The sequence below is a fragment of the Sus scrofa genome, chromosome 14, assembly GCF_000003025.6.
Source record: "Sus scrofa isolate TJ Tabasco breed Duroc chromosome 14, Sscrofa11.1, whole genome shotgun sequence".
NCBI classification, from domain to species: domain Eukaryota; kingdom Metazoa; phylum Chordata; class Mammalia; order Artiodactyla; family Suidae; genus Sus; species Sus scrofa.
Window position 1 is genome coordinate 12,533,032 of NC_010456.5, and position 24,786 is coordinate 12,557,817.

The 24,786-nt window shown below is 40.5% G+C and overlaps 1 protein-coding gene and 1 pseudogene across 3 annotated transcripts in view; both read left to right on the top strand.

Moving 5' to 3' along the window:
• Positions 1-24,786, top strand: part of EXTL3 (exostosin like glycosyltransferase 3) — a 125,998-nt gene that overhangs the window by 95,481 nt on the left and 5,731 nt on the right. For all 3 annotated transcript variants that reach the window (XM_021074090.1, XM_021074088.1, XM_021074089.1), the window contains exons 5-6: positions 7,327-7,471; positions 13,193-13,321. In XM_021074090.1, the coding sequence (XP_020929749.1) occupies positions 7,327-7,471; positions 13,193-13,321 (274 nt within the window). The remainder of the gene's footprint in view (positions 1-7,326; positions 7,472-13,192; positions 13,322-24,786) is intronic.
• LOC110256867 lies at positions 1,712-3,168 on the top strand (annotated as a pseudogene).

Consider the following 24,786-nt stretch of genomic DNA (forward strand, 5'->3'; position numbering starts at 1 on the left):
TTATCTCTGGCTCTACTTCCAAACCTTCTATTGCCCTGACTCTTTTTCTCATTTTTTGGGTATCCTTTGATCTAAAAACTTTCTCTCTTAGAATTAGAGTTTTCATCTTTTCTGGTTAGATGCCCAGGAGTGGGATTGTGGATCATATGGTAATTATTTTTAGCTTTTTAAGGAACCTCTATACTGTTCTCCATAGTGGTTGTACCAGTTTATTCCCACTAGAGGAGGGTTCCTCTTTTGAAAATACATGCAAAACCAGTGTTCATGGCAGCATTATTTACAATAGATAAGACATGGAAGCAACCTAAGCATCCATTGACAGATGAATGGATAAAGATGTAGAGCGTGTGTGTGTGTGTGTGTGTGTAGTATATAGCCCACACACACACTGGGATATTACCCAGCCACAAAAAAGAATGAAATAATGCCATTTGCAGCAACCATGGATGGACCTAAAGATTATCATACTAAGTAAGTGAGAGGAAGACAAATATTATATAGCATCACTAATATGTGGAATCTAAAAAAAAGGATAAAATGAACTTACAAAACAGAAATAGACTCACAGACATAAAATACGAAATTGTGGTTGCCAAGGTGGGAAGCAGAGGGAGGGATAAATTAGGAGTTTGTGATTAACAGATACACTGTGCTGTATATAAAATAGATAAAAAGACAAGGACCCTACTGTATAGCACAGGGAACCATGTTCAATAGCTTATAATAACCTATAATGGAAAAGAATCTGAAAAAAATATATGTGTATAACTAAATAACTTTATACCTGAAACATTGTAAATCAATTAAACATCATTTTTAAAAGTAAGTAAATAAACAGTTATCTCCCTAATTGGCTTATTTCACCTGAACGGAAATGAAACAGACCTAGGCTCAAGAGGAAAGGGCAAGTATAGCCAGAAATTATCAAAAACAAAAAACATGGAGCCTGGCCCCCACAGCCCCACCACTCCCGGCCATCTGCGAGGGCTGGTTCCACAAAACGTGCAGCCTGTGGCCCAGCCAGGCCCTGTCTCTTCAGGTGAAGCACCTGCTACCTCATCTATGCTCGAGGTACCAGGATATCCTTGTCTTCCACAGTAAGAGCTATAGCAACGTGCTGGTGTTGGGCAGCATCACCCAGTGTACCGAGAGAGACAGATTCTCCTACCAGGAGATGATAGCCAACCTGCCCCTTTGTAGCCACCCCAACCCACACATCATTGGGATGCGGGGGATGGGGGCATCATGTGGGAGTTGGTGAAACACCCTGCCATGGAGTCTGTGGTCCAGTGTGAGATTGAGGAGGATGTCATTCAAGTCTCTAAGAAGTTGCTGCTGGGCATGGCTGTTGGCTACTCTAGCTCAAAGCTGACCCTCCACACACACACTGGGATATTACCCAGCCACAAAAAAGAATGAAATAATGCCATTTGCAGCAACCATGGATGGACCTAAAGATTATCATACTAAGTAAGTGAGAGGAAGACAAATATTATATAGCATCACTAATATGTGGAATCTAAAAAAAAGGATAAAATGAACTTACAAAACAGAAATAGACTCACAGACATAAAATACGAAATTGTGGTTGCCAAGGTGGGAAGCAGAGGGAGGGATAAATTAGGAGTTTGTGATTAACAGATACACTGTGCTGTATATAAAATAGATAAAAAGACAAGGACCCTACTGTATAGCACAGGGAACCATGTTCAATAGCTTGTAATAACCTATAATGGAAAAGAATCTGAAAAAAATATATGTGTATAACTAAATCACTTTATACCTGAAACATTGTAAATCAATTAAACATCATTTTTAAAAGTAAGTAAATAAACAGTTATCTCCCTAATTGGCTTATTTCACCTGAACGGAAATGAAACAGACCTAGGCTCAAGAGGAAAGGGCAAGTATAGCCAGAAATTATCAAAAACAAAAAACATGGAGCCTGGCCCCCACAGCCCCACCACTCCCGGCCATCTGCGAGGGCTGGTTCCACAAAACGTGCAGCCTGTGGCCCAGCCAGGCCCTGTCTCTTCAGGTGAAGCACCTGCTACCTCATCTATGCTCGAGGTACCAGGATATCCTTGTCTTCCACAGTAAGAGCTATAGCAACGTGCTGGTGTTGGACAGCATCACCCAGTGTACTGAGAGAGACAGATTCTCCTACCAGGAGATGATAGCCAACCTGCCCCTTTGCAGCCACCCCAACCCACACATCATTGGGATGCGGGGGATGGGGGCATCATGTGGGAGTTGGTGAAACACCCTGCCTTGGAGTCTGTGGTCCAGTGTGAGATTGAGGAGGATGTCATTCAAGTCTCCAAGAAGTTGCTGCTGGGCATGGCTGTTGGCTACTCTAGCTCAAAGCTGACCCTACACATGGGTGACAGTTTTGAGTTCATGAAACAGAACCAGGGTGCCTTTGATGGCATCATCACTGACTCCTCAGATCCCCTGGGCCCTGCCGAGAGTCTCTTCAAGGGCTCCTATTACCAGCTCATGAAGATGGCCCTCAAGGAGGACCCTCATCCTGTGCTGCCAGGGTGAGTACCAGTGGCTGCACCTGGACCTCATCAAGGAGATGAAGCAATTCTGCAAGTCACTGTTCCCCATGGTGGACTACGCCTACTGTACCATCCCCACCTACCCCAGTGGCCAGATCAGCTTCATGCTCTGCAGCAAAGACCCAAGCACCAACTTTGAGGAGCCCATGAAGCTGCTGATGCAGAAGCAGGTGGAGCAGAGGCAACTGAGATACTACAACTCTGACATGCACCGGGCAGCCTCTGTCCTGCCCAAGTTTGCCCATAAGGCCCTGAATGATGTGATATGAGTCCAGGTGCCACTGCTGATGCTATGCAGGATCTTGGCTGGGGAGCCTCCCACCAGGCAAGTGTCACAGGCCCCAGAATGCTGGGTGGACTGTCTGTCCTCTGTGTGGCATTCGGCCTCCAAGCCTATACCAGCTGTGTACAGCACCACCTCTGCCTTCTGTTGCCCCTCACCCACCACACACATGTGTTTATAACAACAACAAAAAACAGAAACCCTCCCCAAACAAAACAAAAAACAACAAAATAAATTCTCCTTCTGGCAGAAAAGAATATGGATCTTGGCTAATTTCAGTTTATATAGCCAAAAAAAAAGAGCAAATGCACTTTTTTTTTTTTTTTTTTTTTGCTTTTTGCATTTTTAGGTCTGCACCTGCAGCATATGGAAGTTCCCACAATAGGGACTGAGTTGGAGCTGTAGCTGCCAGCATGCACTACAGCCACAGCAATGCCAGATCTGAGCCACATCTTCGACCTATACTACAGCTCATGGCAACATTGTATCCCCAACCCACTGAGCAAGGCTAGAGGTCAAACCTGCATCCTCATGGGTACTAGTTGGGTTCTTAACCTGCTGGGTTACAATGGGGATTTCTGAGACAAATATATTCTTAAGGGACAGATTGAACAAAGACACCCAAGAAAATTGAAAATGTATGTTTATACAAAAGCAGTATGTGAATGTTCATAGCAGCATTACTTATAAGAGTCAATGAGTATAAACATCATGAAAGGATAACTATTACATGATTCTGCTTATATGAGACAACCAGAGTAGTCAGATTTATAGAGACAGGGAGTAGAATGGTGGTTTCTCGAGGCTGGAGAAAGGTACGAGTTCTGAGTTAGGGTTTAATGGGCCAGAGTTTCAGGTTGGGAAGATGAAAAAGTTCTGAAGATGGATGGTTGTGATTCACAATGTTAGTATACTAAGGCTGTTGAACTGTACACTTGAAAATGATTAAAATGGTAAATTTTAATGTTACATATATTTTGCCACACACCAAAAAATCAGTTGTCAAAAAAGCAAAACAAAAGAAATATGAACAACCCAAACATCCATCAGCTGATGAATGGATAAACAAAATGTGGTATACCCACACAGTGGAATATTATTTGGCCATGAAAATGAATGAAATACTGACACATGCTACAACATGGGTAAACCTTGAAAATGGACAAAGTAAAACAAGCCAATCAATCACAGTCACATAATATTTGATTCCATTTATATAAAATGTCCACAACAAGCAAATCCATGGAGATAGAAAGATTAGTGGTTGCCATGGGCTGATGAGGGGGAGTGACTGCAAATAGCTATGGGGTTTCTTTTTGGGGTGATGAAAACATCATGAAATTATATACTGGTGATGGTTACATAGCCCCATGAATATACCAAAACCAAATGAGCTGTATACTTTTTGTTTTTGTCTTTTTATGGCCACACCCATGGCATATGGAAGTTCACAGGCTAGGGGTCTAATCGGAGTTGTAGGTACCTGCATATACCACAGCCACAGCAATGACAGATCTGAGCCTTGTTTGTGACCTACACCACAGCTCATGGCAATGCCGGATCCTAACCCACTGAGTGAGGCCAGGGATCGAACCTGTGTCCTCATGGATACTAATCGGGTTCATTACCACTGAGCCACAACGGAAACTCCAAGTTGTACACTTTTATTTATTTGTTTATTTATTTATTTTTGTCTTTTGTCCTTTCAGGGCTGAGCCCATGGCATATTGAGGTTCCCAGGCTAGGGGTCTAATCAGAGCTGTAGCTGCCAGCCTATGCCACAGCCGTAGCAACACCAGATCCAATCCATGTCTGTGACCTACACCACAGCTCATGGCAATGCCGGATCCTTAACCCATTGAGCGAGGCCAGGAATCAAACCCTCAACCTCATGGTTCCTAGTCGGATTCGTTTCTGCTGCACTACGAAGGGAACTCCTCCGAGTTGTGCACTTTTAAATGAGTTTTATGGTATGTGATTTGTATCTCAATAAACTTTATTTTTTTAAAAGGCAATAGTGTAAGCTTTATGAGGAAGGATGGGATTGTGGACTGGAAGGTAGGTTGCTCTTTCAGAATCCAAGAATCTTTGTTATCTGGTTTCTCTCTTTCTCTTTTTCTTTCTTTCTTTCTTTCTTTTTTTTTTTTTTTTTTTTTTTGCATTTTAGGGCCACACTCAAGGCATATGGAGGTTCCCAGGCTAGGGGTGAATTGCAGCTACAGCTGCCAGCCTACGCCATAGCAGCTGTCAGATCTAAGCCACATCTGCCACCCACACCACAGTTTACTGCAACACTGGATCCTTAACCTACTGAGCAAGGCCAGTAGGTTAAGGATTCTTCCCCGAAACCTCACGGTTCCTAGTGGTGTTTGTTTCAGCTGCACGACAGCAGGAACTCTGAATCTCTGTTATCTTGGACCCAGTACTTTTGAATTCCATCACTGGATATGATGTTGGTCTTTTTCTCTATATTGCATTGCTCTGCTCTATGAGTTTTCTTTTCCAAGGGGAGCTGACAAAACCCTTTTTCCGTGGTTTGGTACAGGTTTCTTAATTTATTTTGGAGAGGAGGAAAAGGCTCATAAACTATCATAAGAAACATGATATTTGAAGAAGAAACAATTGTTTTAGATAGTTTAATTAGGAAGCAAGATTTCACCTTATTTATTATTATTATTATTATTGTCTTTTTTGTCTTTTAAGAGCCACACCCACGGCATGTGGAGGTTCCCAGGCTACGGGTCTAATTGGAGCTGTTGCTACTAGCCTACACCACAGCCACAGCAACGCCAGATCCGAGCCACATCTGTGACCTACACCACAGCTCAGGCCAACGCTGGATCCTTAACCCACTGAGCAAGGCCAGGAATCGAACCTGCCACCTCATGGTTCCTAGTTGGATTCTCCTCTGTGCTATGATGGGAACTCTTCCCCAAATTAAACTCTTGATGCATCATCTTGGGTATTTATTTAAGCCTCTACTTGTGTTTATGTGGTACTTGTGCTTCCACGTTGATGTTTTTTCCTTATTTTTTAAGAGATAATTAATACCTAATTGGCTGTTGACAGCCTTTAACAAATCAGACATGTTACTTTTTGATATCATATAGCAAATGAGATTCTGCCTTAGTAAAAACTGACTACATTGTATTGACTTATATCAGCCAAATCTGATGATTAAAATAGTTTCCCATTCTTTGTTCCGCTGATATTTCAGGACTAGTAGAATCAATAGGCATTTGAAGAACTCAGTGTTTTTAGGAATATTAATATAACATTTGGATATACCATAGGTATTTATTAGCAATGGTTACATTCTGTAAATGTCAAAATGTGTTATTAAAACATGGTTCTTTAGGTTAGTGAGTGGGAATCAGTTTTAGGAGGTAAATCAGAATAGAGGTAGGGTTTTGGTTGGGATGTGGCAGAAAGCCCATCTAGAAGACTGCTGCGTCGTGCTAGATCGTAGTTTCTTACCTGTTAGACTGCATTAGTCACTTGCAGACTTAATAGGAGAGGAATTCTTTTGAAATGAAATCTTATGTGTTTTAAAAATTGAAGTTCCCTGGGTGGTGAGGGAGTTTCTTAGGCAGTTTAAATCTCTGGGTGTGAGGTGGTGTGAGGAGGTGATGGTTCATTGTTTACTGGACTCTTGAAGCACTTCTGCAGGGCTGTAGGGGGCTGTGGAGCATAAGCGCTTTTAGCTTTACAGTTTTAGCCCATGAAACTGGGGAACTGATTTTATTTGTCCTACCTTACCTATAACTTTGAGGATGTTATAAAGATTATCCTAGAAACATTGAATTCTCTATTTCTTGCATTTATGAAGCCTTTTGTTTGCATGATTCTGTAGACTAGTTCTTGTCATGGTGCTGGTTTCTGCCTAAGGTCTGCTCAAATCAGGAACTTAGACTGTTGCACCTAACTCCAGGCAGCAGTACCCTGTGGTTAGACCAGTGGTCTCTAAGCTTTTTTTATGGTGTACCCTCTCAGTAAAAGAGAAGTTAGGTATGCAGTATTCATGAATTATACAAGTCCTACTGTACTAATATATCATACTCATTAAAAATAAAACTTTTTTGGAAATTAAATAAGATTAAAAATAAATAAAAGTTATCTTCTTCCTTCTTCTTAGCAGATTGCTGTATTAACCCATTCTGGAGACCCTTAACACTTTAGACTCCTTAGATCCTTTCTGTTATTCCAGCTAGTTCTTTTTGTAAGGGCTGAAGAGATGCTGGCAGCCAGAAGTCATAGGATCCACAAGCAGGTGCTTGGGAAGGAGCTGCGGGTAACACTGTTTGTTTTTATCTTGTTTGACTTGTGATTGATTTGGTTTATAAAAATCTTTTTAAAAAGGAAATATTAAATAACAGGTCAAAGGACCTGAGCCTGCAGGATAGAGGCAGTAATTTTAAATGTTTCTGATAATCTTAGAGCTTTGTACTCAGGTGTGTGCATATGCTTGTGTTTTTTGAGGGTGTGGAGAGAAGCACGGGACCGCATTGTGGGTTTCCCTGGCCGTTACCATGCGTGGGACATACCGCATCAGTCGTGGCTCTACAACTCCAACTACTCCTGTGAGCTGTCCATGGTGCTGACAGGTGCTGCCTTCTTCCACAAGGTGAGAAAAAGCTGGTAGGATGGGCATGCACTTGGTAAGAGCCCAGCCTTTGTATGGTAGTGAAATGCTGCTTTAGAGGTAACTCTCCTAATGCTTCTTATATATCCCTTCTGTGCTAGAACCGAATTATTTCTATTTTTAAAGGCAGTGATTGGAGTTCCTGTCGTGGCTCAGTGGTTAATGAATCTGACTAAGAACCATGAGGTTGCGGGTTTGATCCCTGGCCTTGCTCAGTGGGTTAAGGATCTGGCGTTGCCGTGAGTTGTGGTGTAGGTCACAGATGTGGCTCAGATCCTGAGTTGCTGTGGCTCTGGTGTAGGCTGGCAGCTACAGCTCCGATTAGACCCCTAGCCTGGGAACCTCCATATGCTGAGGGACCAGCCCAAGAAATGGCAACAAGACCAAAAAAAAAAAAAAAAAAAGCAGTGATCAATATGATTAGAGCACTCTAGAATAAAAAGTCACGATGAGAAGGCTACCTGTATAAGTGCACATAGGCCATTAGGAAACTCAGTTCATCTCACTGGGTGTTGGCTCTCCCTTTGTAAAATTGAGAGCATTAGGCCAAAATACTGTCCAGTTTCACCATGGCCATTCCACATGTGGTCTGGCCAACAGAAGGCTAAACCTGGCTCTCTTTTGATTCACCTGCTACTACCCCAAGCCCCACTCTAGGCCTCTGTCTGTTGGGGCTCTACAAGTTCTGTTTGATTCCTTAGAGCTTTTTACTTTCGCCAGGCCTCACATCCCAATTTTTATTGACTATCCTAGATGCAGTCATTACTCCTTTGCCATACTGTTACAGTTTTTTTTGCTCCTGATTCATCTTCCCTTTACAGAACTCAGCTGTGCTGTAAAGTAGCCACTGGTATTGAGATGTGCTCTAAGTGTAAGGTACATTCCAGTCTTTGAAAATGTAGCATGATAGAAAGAGTATAAATGATCTCATTAATAATTTTTACATTGATTGTGTGTTAAAGTGCAATTATTTTAGATACACTGGGTTAAATATTTTACTAATTAATTTTACTATTTTTTTTCCCCCATTAAAATTGTGGCTGGTAGAAACTTGAAACTGACCTGTGTGACTCATGTTATATTTCTTTTGGATAGTGCTGCTCCATACCTTCCCTCCCAAGTCCTCTCTCTGGGCTCTGAAGACTCTCTAGTCTGATATAGCCAAATTCCCCCCCCTCAACACACACATACTCCCACCTCACAGAAAACCTCCTCTATCTCCTAGATCTGATTAAAATTTGACTTTTGTGTGATGGCAGTGCTTCTGCTTTAGTCTGCTCCTGCACTGCTTGAGGCTGCTCATTTCCCCAGATTTGTATTTTGAACTAAGGTATAGAGAACCGTTTTCACTGTTTACCAGCGACACTCCTAGATAATTCCTTCTCAGCTGTCACATGGAATCTCACTTGAGGCTGATGGTGTCTGTCTTGTTGCTCCATCTACCAACCTCCTAATAATCCCTTCACAGTCATCAAAGATGTTGGTGCCTGGCCTCTCATCCTGATCTCCACTCCATACCCTCATGGAATACCCATCCAGCACACTGTCTCCTGGTAATTGTTGGGGTATCACAGCGTTCTGCGTCTTTCTAGTCCTTAGATGTTCTCTTGTACTCAGTATCTTGTGGGTTTTCTTAGCATCTGTAAGCTGAGATTTCCTTCCTTCTGTTCCAGCCTTGACCTTTCCATTAGATCTATACGGGTATATTTAATTGTTTTTAGGACATCCCCTGTCTGTCCCTTGGGTACTTAAAGCTGAACTTTTCTCCTAAAAAGCTCATCATCTCCTCCCAGTTCATATCTTTTGTCCCTCATATATTTCTCATCTCAGTTGGTGGCATCTTGTAAGTCTCCTCATTTAGAACCTTCAAAGTCGTCTTACTGGGAACACTTCAACCAGCCTAAAAAGTCATTACTCTCATTTTTATTTTTCTTTTTAAAACTTAATGTGTGAAACTGATGTGGTAATCCCATTATTAAGCCTTGTCTTCATGCTTATTTTCCAGATTCGAAGTGGGCTTTAGTTTGACAAGGGATTGTGAGTAAGATTAGAGAAGATTTGGCTGAGAAACCACACCTAACAAGGAGTCATTTATTTTCACACTGAGAAAGAGCCGCTGACTTAAGCAGCATCTCCTCATACCATGAAAATTTGTCTTCTGAAAAGTTTACCTTATCAAATTCTCTGATTGCTCTTTTAAAATTATAGCAGTCAGATCCCTTTAGTTTCAAGTATAAAATGATTTACTTAAAACTTTTTTTTTTTATCCATTTGAAATCTAGAGCAAAGTTTACAGACTAACAGCTGAAGCCTTCTGTGGCTACAGAAATGTTTATTGAGTTCCCTGGTGCTGTCCCATACAGGGCCAGGTCCTAAAAATCCAAGAATTTTGCATAAAGATCTGGACCTCAGTGAAAGATCGGGTCGTAATGGAGCAAAGCTCCTCTCTGTCCACCTGTAGACACATATGTGCTTATTTCTCCCATGACTGTGTTTTTCTTCCACCCGTTTCTTTAAACTGTCGTTTATTTGCCTTTCTTGTTTGGCCCTTGAAAGCAACTTGGTCGTCACTAATCTAGAGCAATCAAGTGTTTTTTATTTTGTTTAAATTTTTCAATTTTTTATTTTTTTTTTTGCTTTTTAGGGCCACACCCACAGCATATGGAGGTTCCCAGGCTAGGGGTCGAATTGGAGCTACAGCTGCCAGCCACAGCCTACAACAACAGTAGATCCAAGCCGTGTCTGCGACCTACACCACAGTTCACGCAACACCACATCCTTAACCCACTGAGCAAGGCCAGGGATCGAACCCGCAACCTCATGGTTCCTAGTTGGATTTGTTTCTGCTGCACCTCAATGGAAACTCTGAGTTTTTTAATAACAAGTGCCTGACAATAAAAATTTTTGGTGTCTCACAGATATGTATATTTATTTATAAATTATAATATGTATACAACTATACTTACAGACATTTTTATAAGTTTGAGATAAAAATGACATTTTAAAATAATATTTTCACTACATCCTTTTTTCTTTTTTAAACTTTTTTTGTTTTTTTTTTTGCTGTAGCCTTGGCATGTGGAAGTTCCTGGGCCAGGGATTGGGCCTGTGCCACAGAAGCAGAAATGCTGGATCCTTATTCCACTGAACCACAAGAGAATTTACTTGACTAAATTCTTGATTTTTAGTGAAAGCAGTATGACTGAATGTGCTGTATTGTTTTTGAAAATCTTGACTTGACACTGTATTATGGCAAGTCAGAGGTCTTTTTCTAAATGAAGCATATTTCCAATACTTGGTTTTAATCACTGTCCCTGGAAGAAATACTTTATTCTCCTGCTTCCTAAGTTGTGATACTTACCCACCAGTTTTGTAGCATTTTGTTGAAATTGGACTAGATTTCCATCTTTGATGATGTCATTCAGTTTTTTTAGCAAACTAATGAGAAGATGTTATGTTTTTATATTTTAGAGTAGGTTCTAAATTCACTGAAACTTTTTGTTTGGAAGATTTTTCTCCCCCCCCCCTTTTTTTTGGCCTCACCTGTGGCGTTTGGCAGTTCCTGGGCCAAGGATTGAATCTGAGCCATAGCTGCAACCTATACCACAGCTGTGGCAACACTGGATCTTTTAACCCACTACACCACAGCAGGAACTCCTCATTTAGAGGATTTTTAAACAGATTACATAAATTTTTTTTTAAATGATTTTTGACATAATCCCATAACAGTGGAAATGCCTTTAAACATTTGTTTCCATAATGCTTTCTCCATATATTTTTAAGGCAGTTCTGTCTTTTTTCTTGTTATAACATCACCTTTCCCTTCGTAAAGTTATGCATTATATTTAATTAATAAACATTCTCATTAGCATACTAATAACAGCCACTGGTCATTTTGAAGGGTCAACAGATTTTATTTATTTATTTTTTCTTTTTTGGCCACCCCATTGAATGTAGAATTTTCAGGCCAGGGATCAGATCAGAGCTGTAGTTGCAACCTAAACTAGAGCTGCAGCAATGCTGGATCCTCAACCCACTGTGCCAGGCCGGGAATTGAACCTGCGTCCCAGCACTCCCAAGGTGTCACTGATCCCATTGTGCCACAGTTGGAACTCCTAAGGGTCAACAGATTTTAATCATCCATCTTTTTGTAAAGTAAAACTGTAACTCATCTTTTAAGTTCATCATTTCTTCAGTACTTTGCCACAGGATAACCAGCAAACCACTCGTGGTGCAAAAACTTTGTAATTGTTATTTTGCTATATAGATTTTACTGTTTAAAGTAATAAAATATACAAATCAGTTTTATTGGACACCTCACCTGTTCATTCATCATCAGCATATTACAACACATCTCAGTTAACACCTGCCCTGTTTTATGGCACTTGCCCATATCTGTGGTATAAATAGTCTTACAATGGCTGAGTTCATATTATCAACATGAGTCACTGAAGATGGAGTTGGAAAGAGATGAGCAGTTATGTGCTGGTTATATAGTATTTTCACCATACAGATAATAGACATAAATAACCTCAAGATGACAGTGAAGTGTAGTAAATAATTGTAAAATGTAAAATTAAGAAATGATGAGCTTTAAGAGTTCCTGTTGTGGCTCAGTCAGTTAAGAACACGACATACTGTCCATGAGGATGAGGATTACATCCCCTGGTCTCTGCCAGTGGCTTAAGGATCCAGCATTGCCACAAGCTGAGGTGTAGGTCGCAGATGCGGCTCAGATCTAGTGTTGCTGTGGCTGTGGCATAGCCTGACTGCAGCTCTGATTCGACCCCTAGTCTGGAACTTCCATATGCCACAGGTGTGGCTGTAAAAAGAAAAAAAAAGAAATGATGAGCTTTAGGTATGTTTTGGCTTTTAATATATAACTTACTTAATTTTAAGTATATATAATGATATTTTAAATAATGTCCATTTTTCATAATAAGCTCACAAAGTTCCTAGTCTTACAAAACCCTACAAAATTTAGCAGTTGACATTTATTGGCAGGTGTGAGCAGCACACACTCTTAGAGCGCCTTTTAAGAATTTAGGCTTTTAATCTGAGTGAGATGAGAAACCATTGAAGGATTTGGAGTAAAGGAGGGATGTGTTCCATTGAACTTAACGTTTGTTTTAATACGGTTGCTCTGCTGTGCTGAGAATGGACTGTAGGGAAGAAAGTATGGCAGCAGGGAGAGCATTTAGGAGACTATGGATAATGCAGGCAAAAGATGCTGGTGACTTGGAGCAGAAAGTAGCCGGTGGCAATAGTGAGAAGTGAAGGGCTGAGGGATCAGATGTTTCATGGGTCAGTGGCTTACTGAGGCCTGAGAAGATCACCAGGCTCCTCCTCACTTATTCGTTATTGCCTTTGTCAAAGAGAAAGAGTGCTGTTCATTAGTGTCTGTCCTAGTGTGATAAATCTTTATTTTCTTGTAGAATTAATATGGTGCCACGGAGATTACATAAAATTTTGATTCTCAAAAGGGGCGATAATGGCAGTTTGAATGGGATAACTCTTCATTGCAGAAGATCTGCCTTGCAGGATGTTGAGCATCCCTGCACCCAACTCCCAGTAGTACTTCCAGCGATTGCCACACCCAGCTCCCTACAACACACTTGCCAACAGTCCCATGCATATTTTTGCTGAAAGCCAAAGAACTGTGGCCTCTAACAAAGTATGTGACTCTTTTTCTACCCCTGACAGTATTATGCCTACCTGTATTCTTACGTGATGCCCCAGGCCATCCGAGATATGGTGGATGAATACATCAACTGTGAGGACATTGCCATGAATTTCCTCGTCTCCCACATCACTCGGAAACCCCCCATCAAGGTGAGGCTCCCAATGCTTATAGGACCGAAGTTGCATGCATACTTTATTCACTCATTCTGAAGTAGTGCAGTACGTAACTCTCCAGATCTCAGAGTCCTTATCTGTGAGTGGGGGTCATGACACCACCAACGAAATAGAATCATCTTAGGGTTAAATGAGCTGTTAATACAGGGGCTCTTTACTCCTAAAATGTAAATGGGTAGAATTCAGAGAGTTTGGAACTTGAATGGGAAAAAATAATACATCTTTAATTTTCACAAATCATGAATTTGAATTTAGCGTTTTTATCAGTTATGAAGCAGGCTGTAATTCATAAGTAACTGTGATTTGTTACTACTAGAACTCACACGTTTTTCATGTCACATTAACTTGTTGCCACATCTTGAGGTATTGTTTATGTTTATTACCTGCTTTGAAATTACAGTGGTTGTTAACTTTCTCCTAGACCTTGTTACTTAGGATAAAATAGTAAAGGGGCACATATATTACTGTATTTCAGTATAATGTATTTCCCTTTATAATCTCAAGTGTTTGTTTTATGTATTTAAAAGCATTCTAGGAGTTCCCGTCGTGGCGCAGTGGTTAACGAATCCGACTAGGAACCATGAGGTTGCGGGTTCGATCCCTGCCCTTGCTCAGTGGGTTAACGATCTGGCGTTGCCGTGAGCTGTGGTGTAGGTTGCAGACGCGGCTCGGATCCCGAGTTGCTGTGGCTCTGGCGTAGGCCGGTGGCTACAGCTCCGATTCAACCCCTAGCCTAGGAACCTCCATATGCCGCGGGAGCGGCCCAAGAAATAGCAACAATAACAACAACAACAACAACAAAAAAGACAAAAGACAAAAAAAAAAAAGCATTCTAGGGAGAAGTCCACAGACTTCGCCAGATCACCAAGCCAGACTGAGGGTGGTATCCATGACAAAAAAATTTTAGAATTTCTGAGTTAAGGCGTGTAAAGCTCTGAGGGTAGTGCCTGGCACATAACTATTTTGTAAGGTCTTTACTCAAGAGGAGAAGTACCCTCAGAATTCTAGAGATTTGAATTCTGTTTTTGAGTTGCAAAATAGATTTGACCAGAAGAATATACTAATTTCATACTAAGTACACAGAAAGACCAGTTCCATTACCTTCTCTGTCACTGCTGCAGATTCAGGCAAGTGAAAGCTCTTGTGGTAAGGGTTAGGGTAGGGCTGGTAAAGGCCTTGTAACAATTAGTACTAAAGAATCTGTAATTGTAATGTATACATGTAAGGATAACTTGATCCCCTTGCTGTACAGTGGGAAAATTAAAAAAAAAAAAAAAAAGAATCTGTCGCTTCAAATTAATAGTATTTGGAGTTCTTGCTACTGCTCAAGGGGAGCTGCAGCATCTCTGCAGCACCAGGACGCAGGTTCGATCTCAGGTACAGTGGGTTAAAGGATCTGGCCTTGCTATAGCTGCGGCCTCGGTAGCAACTGTGTCTCGGATCTGATCCCTGGCCCTGGAACTCCATTTGCCGCAGATTGGCTAAAAAAAGAAAAAACAAAACAAAACAAAAAACCAAAACCAAATTAATAGAATTATGATTATGCTGTCACTATTTGTTATAGATTCACACCTGATATCTTTAGGTTATTGTCAAAAAGGCGTATTATTTAATTTTATAAAATAATAAATTTACCTGCATGGGTGTTATGAATGTTATGAGTAAATAATAATTGGGTGCATATTTCATTCTTCTTACATTTTGAAAGTAAGCTCTAGACTGAGTAACCACTAGCTTGTATTAATAATGATAAACTATATCTTAGTGGTAAGCAAGAGTGGTGTCCATGCAACAAAGCCTAACAGAGGAAAACAGAAAAGCTTTGGAGCCTTATGCATTCTTTATTCCCATTCCAACCTTTTCCCAAGTGTGGCTCAGGGTTATAACTTAACTCCTGATTTCCCCATGGTTTCTTTGATTTCTTAGCCTTCTGCTAAAGCCTCACAAAAGAATAATTAGCAAAATAATACACCAAATTGTGTGGGTTTAACTGTGAATGATAATGATATTTTTATATAAAAAAGCATGCTTTCCAGATACAGTGGTAGATCTGATACTAAACAATGAAAAGTACACTTCTTTGGAAACTTTAAGGTAGGGAGGCAAGAGTCTTAGAAATTAATGATGGGTACAATTTTCTATTTTTTATATATCCTTTCTTGTGTAGTCACGGACTGGACTTCAGCCAAGATACATACTTTCTGTTTATACCTCCCTAGTAGATCAGAAGACATTATCCATGAAAACTTAAAGTATCTGAGTAATTAGGTACCTAATAATACCATCAGTCACCTGAAGTACTCACAGACATGATGAATTTTTCATCATCATTGAAGTGTGTTTGTTATTATTAGGCCAGTGTTTCATTAGTTAAATGTCTCTTCAGTGTAGAGAGTAAGATGGAAATAATGTGTACATGGTATATACATCGTACAAATTTCCCAAGTGAAAACTTGAATAAGTATCCTCTGTGAATTTTCTTGATCTTTTGGAAATATAAGGAGAGTTCAAATCAAAATCAGGATGACTTTTTAAAATCAAAAGCTCAATAAATTGAGCCTATTTTCAAATTCTGAGTTAATTCCTTCAAATTGAGTCCATTTGTTTACTTCATATTATAGAACCAGTTTGAACTAATTATTTTCATTAATTTACCTACTTTTAGTATTATCAGATACATACTATTTTATGTAATAAAATAGTAATTATTTTTTGCTTTAAATACTTCAACTTTTCACTGTCCCTTCCCTTGTTATAATTAGGAAGGTATGACTGTTTTATATGATAGCAGTATTTTAATAGTGTTAATATCCTAACAGTATTGACTAAATAAACAACAGGGAGTTAATTTCATATTATTGTTTGAATAATGTACTGTTATCTTCTTGAGGAAGAGAAAAATACAGAATGTAAATAGGTTTCATACAGAATAAAGGATTAAAAAGTTACAAAGAGGAGTTCCCACTGTGGCGCAATGGGATCAGCATCTTGAGAGTGCTGGGTCACAGGTTCGATTCCTGGCCTGGCACAGTGGGTTAAGGCTCCAGCATTGCCACAGCTGCGGCTTAGGTCACAACTGTGGCTTGGCTCTGATCCCTGGCCTGGGAACTCCATATGCTGTGGTCAGCACCCCCCCCCCCGCCCCCGCAAAAGTCACCAAGAAAACATTGAGAAGATAGATAGCTTAGGGCATAAGGAAGCAGAGAGAGGATTCATAAGTAAGTGCCTTAATACTAATGTTGCGTAAGTTCTCAATATCTATTAGGGATTTTCCTTAGCATTACTGAGCATAACCTCTCTTAGTCCAACTGAGTTACCCGGAATGTTCCCATGTGAAATACTCATGATACTGCTTAAGTAAATGTTCACACTTCAGTTTATAGTATAGTTGTTACTTTATTCTTCTTAATTTTTGTATGTTTTATTATGTAAAGTATAAACATATATTTAACTACATACACTGGGGTTTGCAGTCTCAAAGTTTTTTACTGATGAGTTACATAATTAAAAATACTTATTTGGAAACTACTGCTTCAGTGAAAACAACAGTATAAAATAACTTCTTTGTGCCACAGTGGAGTCATTTGCAGGTTAGGGGGTGTTTCCCCCGGAGGTTGAGTGCTGGCATCCGAGATGAGGAAGATTTTTAGGTACAGGGAGAATACTTGATGTAGATGCTGTTTAATTAAATTGTTGACATCCGTCTCCTGCTTCTGTGAAAGCTGTGGGAAGAGTAGTAAGTCACTGGTTGTTGACTGTAAACCAAAAGGGCTCTACAGAGCTGCTGGTGAGCAGGAGGCAAAGAAGGGGACTGGTGGTTCTGTGAGGGTTATGACTTCCTCAGCGTTTTGGCTCTGAGGTGACTGTCCCTGGGAGCCCTGGCCTGTGATTATGATCCTTCCTCAATTTCAGCTCCAGAAATCTGGCTTCTTCTTCTTTTTTTTTTTTTTTTCTTTTCTTTTTTCTTTTTTTGTCTTTTTAGGGCCGCACCCTCGGCAAATGGAGGTTCCCAGTCTAGGGGTCGAATCAGAGCTGTAGCTGCTGGCCTACACCACAGTCATAGCAATGCTACATCTGACTTCTGCCTGCGGCCTGTACCACAGTTCACGGCAATGCTGGATCCTTAACCCACTGAATGAGGCTGGGGATCGAACTCCCATCCTCATGGGTACTAGTTGGATTTGTTTCTGCTGTGCCACGATGGGAACTCCTCCAAAGACTTGACTTTTGATGGCCGATATTGGCTGTATGTGATGATTGCTTTTTAGCCACAGTGAACATGATGGGCCATTCAATTTTTTTTTCTTAATTTATAATAATAAAAATAACTTTAAAATTATTCAGGAAAAGATAGTCATATTCATAAAGAAAAAAGAACAAGTAAATTTGAAAGACCTAAATAGAACAATTGGAAATGAAAATTATAGTTATTAAAATGAAAATCTCTGTGAATGGGATAAAAAGATAAGATATAGCTAAAGAAAAAAATTAATGATCTTGAAGGTAAATCTGAAGAAATTTCTGATGAAGTATTGAGTTATAAGGAGATGGAAAAATAAGAGCAGTTAAGAGACATGGAGGCTATAAGGAGAAAGTCTTAACACAAAATCAAGGATGGGCAATCTTGAAAAATATGAGAATTTCCAGACCATTGAAAGCATGAATACTACAGCAAACATTACACTTAATCATGAAAGATCCCCATTCAAGGAAGTTCCCCTGTGGTGCAGCAGGTTAAGAGTCCAGCATTGCCAGAGCTGTGCACAGGTTACAAATGCAGCACGAATTGATCTCTGGCCCAGGAACCTCTACATGTCACGAGTGTGTATGTAGAGGTTTCTGGGGGGAAAAAAGTTAAAGAAGATCCTCATTCAAGTCCATAGTAAGATAAGGTTAAATAAATGGAAATAGAGACCACATCCACATTCATATCATCAAGATACTGGTTTTCCCCAAATCAAAATGTCAGTGTTATTCTAATCAAAATCCTGTTAAGATACTTGATTTGGTTTAATTTGGTTTGGAACTTGACAGACAGATCCTCAAATTTGTATTAAAAGGTAAAAGACGAGAAAAGCCAAGACGCTAGTGAAGAAGATGGGAACTTGCCTCATCAGAAATCATGACAGAGTCATAAAATACATGATTAGGACCAGGTAATATTGGCACAGGGCTTGACAGATAAACCAGTGGTACACAGCAGAGTCCAGACACAGACCCACACCTCTGTGGAAGCTTGGTATATGATAAAGGTGGCATCTACAAATGCTGGGATGATTGGTTTTCTATATAAAAAAAAATACACCTCTTACCATACACAAAGTAAAATTCCAGATGGATTAATAAACCAAGTGTGAATATAAAGATTTAAAACTTCTAATGAAAAGTTCAGAAGTATTTTTGTCATTATAGACAGAGAAATATATTAAGAAACAAGTGCAAAATATAGAGGAAAAGATTGATTGGCTTGAATATATTAAAATTCAAAACTTTGTTCAACATAACTGTGCCCACAGATTGTGACATTTATAGTGCCAATAAGTGACAATAACCAGAATAAGGAATTTCCAAATGAGAAAAAAGAACTCCATATGTTAGTTGAGTATATAAAAAAGTAGTTTGATGAAATGGAAACCCAGAGGACTAATAAACATGTGATTATTACCTGCTGTAATAATCAGGGAAATGTAAGTTTAAACAATGGGATGTAGTTTATACCCATCAAATGGACAAAATTGACAGTGTAATAGTACCAAATGTTAGTAAGGATGTATAGAAATTGCGGATGTTGTAGGGCTGGTGGTTATGTATATTGGGACATCTAATTTGAAGAAAGTTTGGTTTTATCAAGTATAATTGAAGGTCATGTTCCCCATGACCTAGCAGGAAAGGAAGAAGGGAGGGAGGCACAATTTGTAATGTTTTGTTTCTTTAAAAAAAGACAGAGGAAGAAAAATATGTATGTAATCTGAAACAGAGCAAAATGTCAATATTCGGCAAAACCAATGGGTTTGCTTATTTGTTATATTCTTCTTTTTATTTTTTTTGTCTTTTTGCCATTTCTTGAGCCGCTCCCATGGCATATGGAGGTTCCCAGGCTAGGGGTCGAATCGGAGCTGTGGCCACCAGCCTACACCAGAGCCACAGCAACATGGGATCTGAGCCATGTCTGCAACACACACCACAGCTCACAGCAATGCGGGATCCTTAACCCACTGAGCAAGGCCAGGGATCGAACCCACTGTGCCACGACAGGAACTCCTGCATTTAGCTTTTAAAAAACTCAATCTGTGAGCATAGTCAGTGTTGATACTTGTAACCATAGTTTACTAATTTTCATTGCCCCAAAGTCCTAAAGATGCTGTCCTTCTAAAAGCTTTAGGTTTTGCCCTCTTGTGTCGAAATCATTAATCCTTCTGGAAGTGATGTTTGTGTATGATATGAGATAAAGTTCCAGTTTCATTTTTGTCTCATCAGTAGTGTTCATTGCATATTTAGGTCATCTATATTCTGTGATCTGCAGTGCTGGTCTGTCATTGATCAAATGTACATACATGGGTATGTTTAAGGATTCTTTTTTTTTTTTTTTTTTTTGGTCTTTTGTATTTTTAGGACTGCACCTGTGACTGGTGGAGGTTCCCAGGCTAGGGGTCCAATCGGAGCTGTAGCTGTTGCTGCTGACTTAACACCACAGCCACAGCAGCGCCAGATCCGAGTCACTTCTGCGACCTACACCACAGCTCACGACAACGCCGGGTCCTTAACTCACTGAGTGAGTCCAGGGATCGAACCCACAACCTCATGGTTCCTAGTCAGATTTGTTTCCACTGTGCCATGGAAAATCCTGTTTAAGGATTCTTTATTCTGGTCTTTTGGTCCAATTTGTTCATGTGCCAAAACCACATTAATCGTCATATCTTCAGAATTATTTTTTTATATCCACTAAGACAAATCGTCTCTACCTTAATCTTATACTTCAGGAATGTCTTGCCTATTCTCGGCCCTTTCTTCTCCCACATAAATTTTGGGATCATAAGCTTGTCAAGACAGACATACACACACAGAATTGGGATTTTGATAGAATAGGTGAAATGGGGAAAATTGATATCTTTAAAAATATTGAATACTAGGAGTTCCTGTGGTGGCGCAGTGGTTAACGAATCCGACTGGGAACTATGAGGTTGCGGGTTCCATCCCTGGCCTTGCTCAGTGGGTTAAGGTCCCGAGTTGCAGTGAGCTGTGGTGTGGGTCGCAGCTCAGCTCGGATCCCGGAAACAGGCCTAGAAATGGCAAAAAAGACAAAAACAAAACAAAAATATTGAATACTATATAAAGCTACAAAGTTCCAGAATAATTTTCTAATAGAGGTCTTTGAAGTCTTTTGTTAGATTTATTTCTAGGTACTCTATATATTTTGTTATTATAAATGGTTATTTTCCAAAAATTGTATTTTATTTCATTGTTATAATACAGAACTATTTCTTTTTGTTTCTTATATCTAGGAAACTTGCTAAAACTTTTAAAATTTTGATTGATACAGGGTTTTTAAAAATTGAAATATAGTTGATATACAATGTTGTGTTAGTTTCAGGTGTACAGCAAAATGCTTTATTTATACAATACGGGTTTTCTATATTGACTGTCATATATTCCTCATACAGAGAACTGTTTTATTTCTTCCTTTCCAACCCTCAAAAGCCATTTTATTTTTTCTCACTGTTGTAGCCAGGTCCTCTGATACAGCATTGAATAGAAATGGTGACAAGGGGGCATCTTGGTTTTATTTCTGATTTTAAAGGAATGCTTTAAATAATATGCTATTAGATGTGATATTTGCTTTACCTTTTAGGGTATTGAAGTTTCTTTCGATTCCTGGTTTTCTAAGAATATTATGAATGATTGTCTAATATTATCAAGTGCATTTCCAATTATCCATTGTCTTTGATCTCTTATGTTAGCATTCATACTTTCTTTGGATAAACACATTTGGTCACAATCCTTTTCATAAATAAATTTCTGGATTTGGTTTTCTAGTATTTTGTTTAGAAAACCTGAATCAGTGTTCATGAGTAAGTGAGCCTATAATTTTTCCTACTAATATTATTTATTTCTTGTTTTGGTATAAAAATTGTAACAAGTTTCATTATATGAGTTAGGCCATGTTCTCCCCACTTTTTTTTTTCTGTTTTATGGCAGAATGTTTGCACAATTAGAATTATCTTTTCCAGAAGACTTGGTAGAACTCAACTTTGCTATCTTTTGGGGCTTTGCATACCCTTTTGGGAAGGTACTAAACTGCAGATTCAGTTTCTTTAGTGGCTACAGAAATTCTTTAGCAGTTGCAGAAATTTCTTGGAGTTCCTGTCGTGGCACAGTGCTTAACGAATCCGACTAGGAACCATGAGGTTGCAGGTTCTATCCCTGGCCTTGCTCAGTGGGTTAAGGATCCGATGTTGCCGTGAGCTGTGGTGTAAGTTGCAGATGCGGCTCGGATCCCGCATTGCTGTGGTTTAGGCGTAGGCTGGCGGCTGTAGCTCCAATTCGACCCCTAGCCTGGGAACCTCCATATGCCGTGGAAGCGGCCCTAGAAAAGGCAAAAAGACCGAAAAAAAAAAAAAAAGAAAAGAAATTTCTTTATTTATCGTTTTTCAAACTTTTAAATTGTGAAATATAATGCTCATGTAAACAACCCATTAAACATGGGGCGTCAGGACCCCGGAAGCTCCTGCAGTCACAACCCCCAGCCCTTCCCAATCACAACCTCCTTCCTCATCCCCCATTTTAATTGGTGTTGTGGGTTGAATAGTGTCCCCCACCCCCACCCCCCGCAAAATGTACGTGTGAATCCTGACCCTAGAACCTGTGAATGTAATCTTAATTGTAAGTAGTTGAAATGAAGCCAGAATGGAGTAGGGTGAGCCCTTACAGGACATGTATGGCTGGTGTCCTGATAGGAGACGTGGAGACAGACCCAGAGACAGACACACAGGAAGAACCCTGTGTGGTGGTGGAGGAAGAGCTCTGAGTTCCATGTGTATGAGCCAGTGAGCCCCAGAGAGAAAGGCGTAGAACCCGTTTCCCCGGAGTCTTCAGGGAGCACTTCGCCCTGCCAACTCCTTGATTTCTGACTTCCAACTTCCAGGGCTCCGAAACACTGCACACTTAAACAGAAGGGGACAGAGACAGGATGAAATGAAGGAGAGCTGTCAAACTCTTGGGGTTCCACCAGCCAGGAAATGGGATGGCAGAGCTAATTGGCTGCTAATGTGCTATTTACTTCAGGTGATGGGAAGAATGGCTCTGCCAGCCAAGCTGCAGCTGTCACCAAGGGCCCAGAGCCAGAACCACCATCTCCTTGGTTCCATAGGGCAAGGCTACCTCCTCTGGGCTGCTGCCTCCACAGCCCAGGAGGACAGAGAGGGTTACTCTCAGGTCTTGGATTCTAATGGGATTTGCTCTGCTGGGTTTTGGACATGTTTAGGACCCACGGCCCCCTTTTCTCTTCTGTTTCTCTCTTTTGAAATGGAATGTCTGTCATGTGCATGTCCCACCATTGTATTGTTGGGGTTGATAATTTGTTCTCTGGGTTTTTACCTGTCCACAGATGGAGAGGGATTTTCTCCCGGGATGGACCATATCCAGAGTCTTCATCATATCCAGTTTAGGTGATTTAGATGAGATTTGGGACTTTCTGGATTGATTATATTAGATGAGATTTGGGACTTAGTGTTGATCCTAGAGTGAGTTAAGACCTTTAAGACATGCTGCGATGAATATACTTTGCATGGGGGAAGGACATAAAAGGTTGGAGGCCAGAGAGCAGCCTGTTTATTGTGACCTCCCAAAAGATATGTTCAAGTCCTAACCCCTGTTACCTTGAATGTGACCTTATTTGGCAGTAGGGTCTTTGCAGATATAATCAAGTTGAGATGAAGTTGTAGTACAGTAGGTCATACTCAGCCAGTGTGACTGATGTCCTTATAAGAAGAGACACAGAGACACAGACACTGAGGGGAGGGATGCAGAGGGTGGGGTGATGGACCTACAAGCCAAGGACTGCTGGCAGCACAGGAAGCAAGGGTAAGGCGTGGAACGGATTGTGTCCTAGAGCCTTCAGAGAGGCTGACACCTTGATTTCAGACTGCAGCCTCCAGAACTGTAGGGGAAAAGTTTCTGGTTTTTTGTTTTTGTTTTTCTTGTTGTTTTGGCCACACCCGCAGCATGTGTAAGTTCCTGGGCCAGGGATCAAACCTGTGCCATAGTTGTGACCTGCACCACCGCTGCAGCAGTGCTGGATCCTTAACCCTGCTGTGTCTCAAAGGGCTTCCAAATGACTGTTTTTTTTTAAGTCACTGAATTTGTGGTAATTTGTTAGAGCAGTCCTGGGAAATGAGTGCAGTTTCCAGTCATGTCCCAGTCATGTCTTTAGTGGTATACATGTCGCTGTTTTTCTTTATACTTTTATGACCTAAGTATGCATCCCTAAACACTCTGGCTTGCCTTTCAAATAAACTTTTTATATTAAAATAGATTGATTTTGGAGTTCCCGTTGTGGCCAGCAGTAATGAACCTGACTTGTATCCATGAAGATTCGGGTTCAATCCCTGGCCTCACTCTGTGGGTTAAGGATTCAGCGTTGCCGTGAGCTGTGGTGTAGGTTGCAGATGCGGCTCAGATCCCGAGTTACTGTGGCTCTGGTAGAGACCAGCAGCTGCAGCTCTGATTCGACCCCTAGCCTGGGAACCTCCATATGCCACGGGTGCGGCCCTAAAAAACTTAGATTGATTTATAGAGAAGTTGTGAAGACGGCACAGAATTCCCATATATCCCCATACAATTTCCCCTGTTAAGTAATATCTTATATCAGCATGATTCGTTTGTCCTAATTAATGAATCAGTATTGATACATTTTACTTTACCAAAATTTATCCTTTATTCAGATTTCCTTAAGTTTTTCCTCAGTCTTTTTTAAACTAGAATGATCAGGTAGCAGAATAATACAAAATATAACACAGAGCCATATGTGAGAAAACTATGCCCTCAAGCCTAGGGTTGGGAACTCTTAGTTCCCTTATTCTTCCAGAGCATCTCCCTGCTGACCCTGTGTAGGGCACAGGCCACACTCATGGAAAGAAGCCAGACAAGTTCCACCTATTCCTGATGAGCCCTTAAGAGAGAGATGCTCTCTGCAAAGGCCCTCACCTGACAGGTACCGCTGGCCCACAGAGAGCTTGGCTGTATAGTTCCTCTGCGGCTGAGACACAGGAAAGCCCTGGACCAGTCTCTGACCTTCAGTTCCCTTCTCCAGATTCCCACTAACTGCAGAGGTGGGGGAATAAGACTGCCTTCGCACCACTGTTTGGTCTTTGGTAAACAAGGACAAATACAAAACATGTTCCACAAGGGGGCTTGAGCAGACCTGGGCAGAGCAGGTGACAGAT